General features: G+C 41.8%; 1 protein-coding gene across 3 annotated transcripts in view; it reads right to left on the bottom strand.

Moving 5' to 3' along the window:
* The window catches only part of LOC140121862 (gamma-aminobutyric acid receptor subunit rho-1), a 71,337-nt gene that overhangs the window by 13,056 nt on the left and 45,811 nt on the right, over window positions 1-12,470 (bottom strand). For all 3 annotated transcript variants that reach the window (XM_072141968.1, XM_072141970.1, XM_072141969.1), the window contains 3 exons: window positions 12,053-12,120; window positions 8,367-8,590; window positions 4,715-4,797 (listed from right to left, as the gene is read on the bottom strand). In XM_072141968.1, coding sequence (XP_071998069.1) covers window positions 4,715-4,797; window positions 8,367-8,590; window positions 12,053-12,120 — 375 coding nt within the window. The remainder of the gene's footprint in view (window positions 1-4,714; window positions 4,798-8,366; window positions 8,591-12,052; window positions 12,121-12,470) is intronic.

Here is a 12,470-nt window from a genome sequence, read left to right as displayed (position 1 = left end):
CCAAAGATAATGCACTTCTTTCAACACCTCAATTTTCAAGCAGTTCCAAACAGCCAATGACGTGTTGCTGTAAAATATTGCTGAGCGCAACATCTCATAAATTGCCTAGGACTGCAGGAAGATTTTCTGGATTTGTTCCTGTTTGGTGAACTCAGTCCTGGGCTGATGGCCTGAGTGCCCACAGAAAGGGCTCTGAGTGCCACCTCTGGCACTAGTGCCATAGGTTCGCCATCACTGGTCTATAAGGTTGAAAAAAAGACACATCTCCATCAAGTTCAACCAAGGAAGTCAAGGGATTAGATGAGGAAGAAATTTAGGGGAAACAATGCTATATAACATAACCATCAATGTTATTTAGGTGTAAAAAGACATTTAAGACCCTTCTTGAAGCCCCTTGCTGTCCCTACTTTGACCAGCACCTGAGACAGGCTATTCCACAGATTGACATTCTCATAGTAAAAAATCCCTGGTGCCTCTGATGATTAAACCTTATTTTCTCCAGACTGAGACAGTGCCCCCTTGTCTTTTGATTTGAATTAATTTGGAATAACTTTCCACCATATTTTTTGTATGGACCATTCATATATTTATATAAATCAATCATAGCCCCTCTTTTCGTCTCTTTTCCAGACTAAATAAATCTAGTTGTTTTAATCTTTCCTTATAACCGAGACCCTTAATACCTTGTATCCTCTCCAGCTGCAGGGCATCCTTTTTATTGCTTGGTGCCCAGAACTGGATGGTATATTCCAGGCGAGGCTGAGCAAATGCCTTGCACAGTGGTAATATTATATCCCACAGCCTAACCCACACCACTTTTGATACATGACAAGATCATGCTGGCTTTAGAGGCAGCTAGTGGACATTGCATGCTGTTGTTTAATTTCAGGTCCTTCTCAATGAGAGACTCCCCCAGATTTACTCCCCAAAGGCAAATGTTGCGTGTGGATTGTTAGCCCTCAGGTGCATAACCTTACATTTATCCACATTAAACCTCATTTGGCAAGTGGACCAAAGTTTGTCCAGTCACCCCCCATCCTATGAACATCCTCCATTGACTGTATTACTCTAAACCGCTTGGTGCCATCTGCAAAAAATAGACACAGTGCTATTAATTCCTACCTCTATATAATTAATTAATATATTAAATAGTAGTGGGCCGTGCACAGAACCTTGGGGTAGACTAGACCACTAGACCTTATTTTACCCGTCAGGCGTCTATGAGGGACAATGTCAAATGCCTTGCAAAATCCAAGAACACAATATCCACAGCAGCTCCTCCACCAAGGGATCTGCTCACCTCTTTATAGAAGCAGATTAGGTTAGTTTGACAACTTCTATCCTTAGTAAATCCATGCTGGCTGCCACTTATTATATCATGTACATACTCCTGTATGTAGTGTTTTAGCAACCCGTCCAATATTTTCCCGGCAAATGAAGCTTACAGGCCTGTTATTGCCTGGCAAAGTTCTACAGTCTTTTGTAAATATTGACACAACATTTGCCTTGCGCCAGTCCCTTGGCACCCTACCAGTCATTAGGGAATCTCTGAAGATTTTATACAGTGGCACAGCAATAACAGAACTGAGTTCTTTAAAGACTCTGGGGTGTAATCCATCTGGTCCAGGAGCCTTGTACACATTTATTTTATTGAGTTTAGATTGAATCATGTCTACATTCAGACAGTCTAGTAGTATATTACAGGATGCATGACCCACACTGGCACCACCCAAGTCAGAAGTTCTTTATTCTATTGTATAAACGGAGCTAGAAAAAAACATTTTGTATCTTCGACTTTCTCTTGGTTTCCAGTCACCATTGCCCCATTTTTGGAATAAAGGAATCCAACCTGCTTTGACCAATTTTTCTTTGCATTGATATTATTTAAAAAAATTTCGATTTGTTTAGGATTTGTTTACCATCTTTTGTATTTTGGCTTTCCCTCTTTTTAGGGTGTAATCTAGCCCGTCTATACTTGTTACCTATTGGAATAAATTTCAAAGTATAATGACCCATGGTAGATTTAAATGTCTCCCATTTAACATTAGTATCATCCTGTGACAGTATCTGATCCCAATCTCTATCCTGTATTGCAGCCCTGAATTTTGGGAAATTATCCTTCTTAAAATTCAATGTTTTCGATTTTCCTACAGGTTTTTGCTTTTTACAGTTTAAGATGAAAATAAGTATATTATGATGGCTGTTCTTAAAGGGTTCCCAGACAATGATATTTTGGAAAATCTCCGCATTATTTAAGAAATCACAAGGCCCAACAAAGCATCACCTCTTGTGGGATCTTCTACAAGCTGCACCATAAAATTATCCTGCAGAAAGTTGATAAAATGTCTCCCCTTCACAGAACAAGAAGAGCCCTGACCCCAATTTATATTTGGAAAGTTAAAGTCTCCCATAATCACTACTGTCCCCTCCTGTGCAGCCCGCTCCACCTGTTTATATAGGTGGCCCTCTATTTCCTCAGAGATGTTAGGAGGTCTATAAATTACACCAAAAATAATGTTCTCAACACTCTCCTGGCTTTGAATTTCAACCCATAAATTCAGCCTCCTCACACTCTTGTGAGACCACTGTCTTATTCAAAATAGCTTTTAAGCCTCTTCTGACATACAGACATACACCACCATGAATATTAACACCCCAATCATGTGATGCCATGACTATAATACACCACCTACATCTAACTGTTCCTTTATTACCAGGGCCACAAGCTTACCCATTTTGCTTGCAATACTTCTGCCATTTGTGAACAATTTTACTGGCACATATATCCTCACTATTGTTTTGTAACTTGTGGATCTCCCTATCCACTACTTACTCCCCCATTCACCGCCCACCAACATAACTTGTTCCCTCGTTCTGACCTGTCTACCCATTTAGTTTCTTACTTGTCCTCCCTCTCCAATCCCAGTTTAAATACTCCACCTTCCCTACTAAGATCTTCTCCGCCAGTACAACAGCCCCCCTTCCATTTAGGTGCAAGTTATCTGCGGAAAACAGTCTGTACCCCAATGAAAAAATCAGCCCAGTGCTCTAAGAACCCAAATCCCTTTGCTCATGTATCTATCTCCCTGAGTTCCTGCTGTCTTCTCCGTGTAGCGCAGAGAATACTATCTTCTCTTCCCATAAGCTTTGAACCTAATTCTTTGAAAATATTCTTTAGACTCCTTCACTTACCATCTATTCTATCATTGGTTCCAACATGGACCACAATAGCTCAGTGGCGTAACATGAAGCTGCCGGGCCCTAGAGTAAAATGTGTGCCAGGCCCCCAATTATAATGTATTGTTTATACTACTAGTCTCTCATACAGGAAAGATACACCATATGGGCCCTCTAGGCCTCATGGGCCTGGTTGTAACCGTACCCTCTGCACCCCCTCAAGTTACACCCCTGGTCATCCTCATTTCAACTGTATAGACTATGATACTATGAATACATTAAGCTGATTTCTCCTGCAGTGGTATGAATAGGATCAGACTTCAGTGCTTGTTGCCACACCTAGGGCTGCTTCGCTGGGAGCATTGATTGACAGCTGCCTTTCAGCGTCAGTTCTCTTGGCTGAGCTGGGTGGAAAGCTTTGGTGGTGTCATCAGAACCTGTATTCTTTCCATACCTGCCCAAGTACTCCTTATATATATGCCCAATTCTGATTGTAGGTTGCTGGTAATTGCAGTACTTTTTGTTTGAATCTATTGTTATTTCTCTCATTCTGCTATTCTGTGCTTCCGACCTCTGCTACGCTTATTTGACCATTTTCTTACCATTCAATTCTGTGCCTCGCCGCCATCTTGGATTTGACCCAGTTCTGTTTGACTTTGCTTGTCTCTCTATTCTCTATTGATTGTCCCTCTGTGTTACAATTTGCATAAGCTCATCGAAATTGGACAGTAGAAGATTGGAAAAACGTTGCCTGGTCTGATGAGTCTCGATTACTGCTGCGACATTCAGATGGTAGGGTCAGAATTTGACGTCAACCACATGAAAGCATGGATCCATCCTGCCTTGTATCAACGGTTCAGGCTTGTGGTGGTGGTGTCATGGTGTGGGGAATATTTTCTTGGCACTCTTTGGGCCCCTTGGTACCAATTGAGCATCGTTGCAGAGCCACAGCCTACCTGAGTATTGTTGCTGACCATGTCCATCCCTTTATGACCACAATGTACCCAACATCTGATGGCTACTTTCAGCAGGATAATGCACCATGTCATAAAGCTGGAATCATCTCAGACTGGTTTCTTGAACATGACAATGAGTTCACTGCACTCAAATGGCCTCCATATTCACCAGATCTCAATCCAATAGAGCATCTTTGGGATGTGGTGGAACGGGAGATCATGGATGTGCAGCCGACAAATCTGAGGCAACTGTGTGATGCCATCATGTCAATATGGATTTTGCACGTTCTTTTAGGTGCAAACTCCAGCTAAAGTGTCTGTGTCACATTTGTGTCTCAAGCGACCATTTTGTGACGCAGCTGCACCGTTCTTTATGCAACACAAATTTCTGCACTGCTGTTAACAGTTAAACGCTATGCGTAAATGCACTTTTAGGGTGTGGTCATACAGTTTTGAAACCGAATAAAAGCACAAAATGGCGTGCCATGGCCTAATCGCATATGCGTCCGGTATTGTTCAAAAATGTTGTGTTATTTATGCCAACCAGCAGTAGGCTACAGCTTTACAATTCAAATACTTACAGCTTTCAATCTCCAGGGAACAAGACTGGGTATCAAGGGGAAATCGGCTGAAGTCCATGTTACACATGGCTGTTACTGTAACCCTGCCATAAAAAATAAGAAATATACATTGAGAGAAATGAAAAATCATACAGTTGATATTTGTACATTCTGTGCATATATAATACTAGTGTACTAATAGGGGTTAGTTTACTAGCTTACACTGCTGAACAGGAAGACATAGATGACAAGCAGGGGCATAACGATCGCGTCGCAGGGTGTGTTACAACGACTGGGTCCGGTGCTGCCTCCACAGCACTTCCGAAGGCAGTGATGTTCGGCACTTCAAAAAAATCGGCAAATTCAAAAAGGACCCATGCGGAGCTCTTTGACTACCGCAAGTGATGTCTTGCTTGATGACGACATCATGCACGACATCACGTGTGTATGAGTCATAGTAAGAGAGGCCTGTCTATACTGGGCAGAAGAGGAGTTGCGGGACAAGAAGAGGAATAAACTGGGTAAGTACTGATTTTATTCGTTTTAAAATGAGCACTGATAAGGAGGTTTTAGTATGAATTGTATATGAAAGGGGAGCAGTTCTGAATTTGTTATGAGTGTGTGGGGGGGCTTTATAAATTTATTATGAGAGGGGAGTTTACCTGAGGAAGCCCATATAGCGGGCGATACGCGTGGGGCATTCCTACCTCCTCTCCCCCAGGACCCAGATTATTGGTAATATTATTCTACAACATTTTCTTCACTTATGCACTTTGTCTATCCATTTGTTCACTTGCACTTTGGTTACCAATTGTCCTGATGGCACATTTTGCACTTTAGCTACCATGCAGCACTCTGTGTAACCTGACATACCTTGTACATAAGAACTTGTATCATGTTATATATGGGGGTTGCTGTTATTAATTATATATGACAGTGTATTATTTAATATTTATAGGTGGCAGCATGTTCAGGTATCTGAAGTGTTATTTAGCAGCATGGAACATAGCAGTTATCTATGAGAGACTGGGGCACATTTACTAAGGGCCGTGTGCCAGTTTTCTGATGGACTTTGCACATTCTTTCTAGTACAAACTGCTGGCACAGGTATTTAAGAAGTGTCTGCAACAAATTTGTGTTGTACGTGACCCTTTTGTGTCTTCATGCAATACAAATTTCTGCACTGAAGGGGGAGCTGCGGTACTCAGTCGGACCGTGCGCTGTCCGACAGAATTGTGTCACATGCCCCAAGTTAAAGGTGCACCAAAAAAGTGGTGCACTCTGTCGGAGCAGTGCAGATGGCGCCAGATTCATGGAGAACGGGTGCCACAAATCATGAACCTGACGACCCCCCACTTTACACAGGACACTGCACATAGTACACACTATACTGTTCTTAGTAAATGTGCCCCACTATACTCTATTAACTGTTATATATTTTAGTGGCACAGTGTGGCAAGGAGCGGACTGGCTGGCAAATCCTGCAGAGACGGCCGAGTGAAGTCAATGTGAGGTTGTATAGGTGACACAAAGTTTGCACCACGTCTCATTACAGCTCCCCTAGATAGCTTTTTTTGGAATTTAGTTCAGGTGATAAAGCCATTGAGCAGTCTGTGGAGTTCCTTCGGGAGCATGGCCACTACCAAACATGTCAATAATCTAAAATGTAAAGCTGAATGTATGTTTATGTATGTCCGCTATAGGAATGTGCACCGTTGCTTTTACCATCACCAAATTTTGTATAGCCGGTCTCTGTGATTCAGGGAATGTCATACTAGGTTTTGAGCCAAAATTTTAACCCCATGCTTTCCAAAATACATTTATTAACCACCATATACAGGAGCCATTGGGGGTCATTTACTAAGGGCCCAAATTGCTTTTTTTCGTCGGGTTTCCCAAAAATTACCGATTTGCGCAGAATTTCCCCAGGTTTTTGGCGCACGCGATCAGATTGAGGCGCATCGGCTCCGGCATGCACGTGACGGAAATTGGGGGGCATGGCCATCGGAAAACCCGATGGATTCGGAAAAACTGCGGAATTTAACAAAAAAAGGTGTAGCTTGACACGCTTACCTGCACCCAGCAACGGATGGTTAACTTCAGTGAACTCCGACGGACTTCAGTGCAGCAGCGACACCCGGTGGACATTGGGCGCACTACCTTAGTGGATCGCCAGAAGACCCGAATCCTCGACGGAGAACCCGCCGCTGGATCGTGAATGGACCGGGTAAGTAAATCTGCCCCATTGTCTGCTGCTGATGTGGCAGTAAGAAGCTGAGCTGTGATTGGTTGCTATTATGCCACATGTCATTAATATGCGCTCTGAGCTTTGATTGGTTACTATAGGCAATGAGTATAAGACACTTATGTGTGAGGTAAGATGAATAGAGTCAGGGATGCAGAGAGAGAGAAATGCAGAGAGAAAGATCCCGAGAGAGACAGTCTGTGACAGGGATTGTATGTTTTGTTAACCCATTCTAATTTGTTATATCTAAGAGCAGTTATTTACTACCCGGAGCAACGCCAGAAGCTACAGCTAGTTAATTATATTTTCAACTAGGGTGGCTGGAGCTTTTTAATTTTAATGAGGGGCACCATGTTAGACACACATTTATTTATAGGGCACAGGGAAGCATTGTTATGTTTATTAAACCAGGCAGCACAGTGTGGGTATTTTCTTAATCTGCCTGGATTATAGGGATATTTTTGAAACTTGAGGCATGGTGAGTATTTTTAATGATTGGGTGTGATTTTTGGGCATTTTGTAATCAGTGAGATTTTTCTTTTTAAATCTGGTTAGAAAATGTATTCTTATCACCATTTACAGTTTAATATTTTTTATTGTGATTCATCATGTGAAAATCATTTCACCACCAGATGTCACTGGAATACTGCAAAGTTAATACATGATGATAAAATTGAACTGTAGGAAATGGAAACAATAAAGGAATAGTAATGTAATAATATAAACTCCTGGGTTTCAATGCAATATGTGGAACTGTAATTTTAATTTACTTTTATGTAGTTTGTAGGGGCTAATCTAAAATGTAGAAAATACCTTGCCCACGTGTATTAGTCTGTAGAATATGGTTCAGACCAACCCATTTGGTCTAAAAAGGGCAAATATAAACAATGTAGTGCCATATTTAGCATAGTGGCTGATGATAAAGCTGGTGCATCTTTAGCCTGGCCTAGTGAACAAATAGTATGCCATTATGGATTTTAGGAGAGTGTTCCTTGGTTGAGTGCTCTTCAAACATAACAGGTGTTTTCTGCGTTATGCAAACATAATCATAAACCTAAAGAAATCCCGGTATCCCTAAATGCCCCAGCAATTCTATCTAACATCTAATTATAATTTTTTTTTTTCTGGCGTGCAAGAGTTAAAAACCTCTGGATATCCAAATCAACACTTTTCTACCACAATATGAAGATTTGAAGGTTTGTAGAGTTCCCAAAATGGCCCATTTAATGAAGTAACAGTTATTTGCATCAAAATATGGCAAAATGAACACATTTCTTCTTACATAAATGTTGTATATCCGTGATAAAACACACAAGAAAATGATGCAAATGTTTTTTGACAATTTCACCTCATTTAAAATTTTCTTTAAAGCTTCCCAGTGCATTGCTTGGGATATTAAATACTGATACTAGGAAACAGAACACTTACCTTAAGCTGTACAGTACTTTCCCATCAGGCTGTACCCGCAGCATGATATTATCTGTGGTGGTGTCATGGATAAAGGATCTTTTAGAATGAACAAAGAACATGTCCGGAACCCAAATCTTTTTTACTAGTCTCCCATCAAAGGTCATGCTTTGGTTGTTGGTACTGGGAAAGGACAATCTCTCATCTTTCCAGTAGTGTCTAAGGTATAGCGTCATTGTGAAATCCTGAAAAATAAACAATTATCAGCATTTCCAACTTTTATGATTCCTGGATTATTCCTTTTCTGAATTAGAATGAGGGAAGTGGTTTCCCATATACACTCAATGGCCACTTTATTAGGTACACCTGTCCAACTGCTCGTTAACACTTAATTTCTAATCAGCCAATCACATGGCGGCAAGTGCATTTAGGCATGTAGACATGGTCAAGACAATCTCCTGCAGTTCAAACCGAGCATCAGTATGGGGAAGAAAGGTGATTTGAGTGCCTTTAAACATGGCATGGTTGTTGGTGCCAGAAGGGCTGGTCTGAGTATTTCAGAAACTGCTGATCTACTGGGATTTTCACGCACAACCATCTCTAGGGTTTACAGAGAATGGTCCGAAAAAGAAAAAACATCCAGTGAGCGGCAGGTCTGTGGGCGGAAATGCCTTGTTGATGCCAGAGGTCAGAGGAGAATGGGCAGACTGGTTCGAGCTGATAGAAAGGCAACAGTGACTCAAATCGCCACCCCTTACAACCAAGGTAGGCAGAAGAGCATCTCTGAACGCACAGTACGTCGAACTTTGAGGCAGATGGGCTACAGCAGCAGATGACCACACCGGGTGCCACTCCTTTCAGCTAAGAACAGGAAACTGAGGCTACAATTTGCACAAGCTCATCGAAATTGGACAGTAGAAGATTGGAAAAACGTTGCCTGTTCTAATGAGTCTCGATTTCTGCTGCGACATTCGGATGGTAGGGTCAGATTTTGACGTCAACCACATGAAAGCATGGATCCATCCTGCCTTGTATCAACGGTTCAGGCTTGTGGTGGTGGTGTCATGGTGTGGGGAATATTTTCTTAGCACTCTTTGGGCCCCTTGGTACCAATTGAGCATCGTTGCAGAGCCACAGCCTACCTGAGTATTGTTGCTGACCATGTCCATCCCTTTATGACCACAATGTACCCAACATCTGATGGCTACTTTCAGCAGGATAATGCGCCATGTCATAAAGCTGGAATCATCTCAGACTGGTTTCTTGAACATGACAATGAGTTCACTGTACTCAAATGGCCTCCACAGTCACCAGATCTCAATCCAATAGAGCATCTTTGGGATGTGGTGGAACGGGAGATTTGCAGCTGACAAATTTGCGGCAACTGTGTGATGCCATCATGTCAATATGGACCAAAATCTCTGAGGAATGCTTCCAGCACCTTGTTGAATCTATGCCACGAAGAATTGAGGCAGTTCTGAAGGCAAAAGGGGGTCCAACCCGTTACTAGCATGGTGTACCTAATAAAGTGGCCGGTGAGTGTATGTGTTTGAACCACAAACTGTTTGAAGATACATATTATCACCAAAGTTTCTACGCCAATTTTCCCTTTCTTTACTTTACTTATCTTTCTTACTTTACTTATCTTGTGTGTATTGACAGCTTTTTGCAATGTAGCAACAGCAGCCATGCTTTTGCAGGTACATAATGCTCTATTAGTAATGAGAGTAGGCCAGGTGGCTAGAATTTTGCTTGTTCACCTGCCCTTCTAAACACTGTGGCCGGCTTGTGTACTTACAACCTACCCCTTCTGTTATGCTTTGAGGAGGTTGAATCCTTGAGGAGGTTGAGAGCTTGGATCCTTGGAGTTCCCTATGTGTGCACAGACTCCATCTTGTATATGTTTTCTCCATCTTCTCTCACACTGCCTATATTGTCAGAAAAGTACATCTGTGCATAGTACCATTCCCCACGCACACAGATGTCTTAGACAAATCCTGTTAGGGGAAAGGAATGTGACGCATGCCCAGTAAAGTTTCTTTGTCTCATAAACCTATAAGAACTCTCTGCTATCTAAATAAAATTGGAATCGTTTCAACACACGTGTGGGTGTGACAGATTCTCCGAGCAGCTCGTACTATACAGCAATTTGGACCCACATCACATCGAAGACAGAGATAGTTCTCTAACTAACACATGCACTCACCTTTATTCTCTCTGATGTGTTACAATTTACAGCTCTAGGACTATTGCTCTCACCCTGGAGTCAATAATCACAACACAGTCCTCAGACAGAAGTGGCCCGCTAATGAAATGTATTATTGCTGTGGGACCACTATGCTCTTTTTAAATTCTGAAAAATAAGCCATATCTTTGTGTCTACAACTGGAACAAGCACATAATGGGGCTCATTTACTAAGGATCCGCGGAGCGCATTTTCGATGGGTTTCCGGACGATTTCCGTTTTGCACCGAATTGCCCCGGGATTTTGGCACACGTGAACGGATTTTGGCGCATCGGCGCAGGCTTGCACGCAACACAAATGGGGGGGTGGGGGGTGGGTAGGCCGTCGGACAACATGACAGATTCGGACAACATGAAGGATTTAACATTTAGAAATGAATCGCAAGACACGCACTTACAAGCACCGGGAAGAAGCAGGTGAACTTCGGCGGACCTGGGCGCAGAAGCAACGGATGCAGGAGCTCGGGTGCACGATCTTAGTGACTCGCGTCAGACCCGGATAACGCACAGTGGGAACGCGACAGGACCGGGTAAGTAAATGTGTCCCAATGTATTCTTTCAAACATTGCCTGTGGAGGGATTTTTTATTTATACATCTATATAGGAAATAGTTCTTTACAGTTATAGTTGATAACCTATAGCAGTGATGGGGAACCTTTTAGACATCGAGTGCCCAAACTACAACCAAAACCCACGCAAAGTGCCAAAGTGCCAATGCAACAATTTAGGCAGTTACTTATTACTCCTTACTCTGTCACAGGTTTAACTTGCAAAGGCACCTGAGGATACCAATACAGTAGAAAGAAGGAGTAGAAGTTTTGGATCATTGTAGTTCCCTTCCAGGGTCCTGGGACTGCAAGAGGCCTCGAGTCATGTCTAGCAAACTCTGTGCTTGGGTGATTGTGTGGGTGCCCATAGTGAAGGCTCTAAGTGCCACCTCTGGCACCAGTGCCATAGGTTCGCCACCACTGACCTATAGAATGCCCTACCACCAAGAGATAATAGTATCAGTAAGTATGGCAACACTGAAAAAAGCTAGATACTTTTCTAATGACAAATGGCATTGATGAATATAATTAATCCAAAAATGCTTAATGGGAAAAACAGTTTTGTTGGACATCTAGAGGTGGAAAGATTAGAGTAGAGATCGTTCTCATTGCCACTTCTGGAATCAGGAAATAATTATATCCCTAATTTGCAGTAGTTGTCATTTTGTCTTCTTTGAATGAATGCTGTAGAATACTGTAGGCCTTGATGAAATTATGTCTTTTTATTACCTATGTAGCTAGGTAACTATATATCATACATGTGTGGTGTCTCCAGTGGGAGGCTGTCATTTACAGTGTTTGTCATATGGACACTTTGAAGGTTTAGTATAAGGACTTATTATGCCTTCCTATCTTGACTGCATTTTACTTTCATAAATCAATTATAAAGATGGTAATGAACATCATCAAACATACCATGTCCACTTCTGAAATACTGTCTAAGCTTTCCACTTGTACATCCACACCAACAGGAATTGCAGGTCCTTCAATAAGAAAAATGGAACATGAAAATATATCAAAATAAACAAAATGACATGAAAAGACGTATATTGTAAACATTTCTTGTATGATAATTATAAAGTACATACAGAATTCGCAGCTTTGAATGGCTATATAGTATTGTTTGTGCATGTGGTTAAAAATTATTTGCTACTGATATGTAGACAACATATCCAACAAAATAAACCTTTTGGTGCTTGAGTTAGCTGAGAGGTGTTATCAGCTCATGGAGAAGCCTGTGCTTTACCATAGGAGTCTTACATCCAAGTACAGGGTTTTTCATTTTTTTTCTTTCTGCTGTAACTTACCCAATTTTTCCCTTATAGTTTTGGTG

The sequence above is a fragment of the Engystomops pustulosus genome, chromosome 3, assembly GCF_040894005.1.
Source record: "Engystomops pustulosus chromosome 3, aEngPut4.maternal, whole genome shotgun sequence".
Classification (NCBI taxonomy): domain Eukaryota; kingdom Metazoa; phylum Chordata; class Amphibia; order Anura; family Leptodactylidae; genus Engystomops; species Engystomops pustulosus.
The sequence above is the reverse complement of the archived record's forward strand: the minus strand, read 5'-3'. Positions and strand labels throughout refer to the sequence as shown.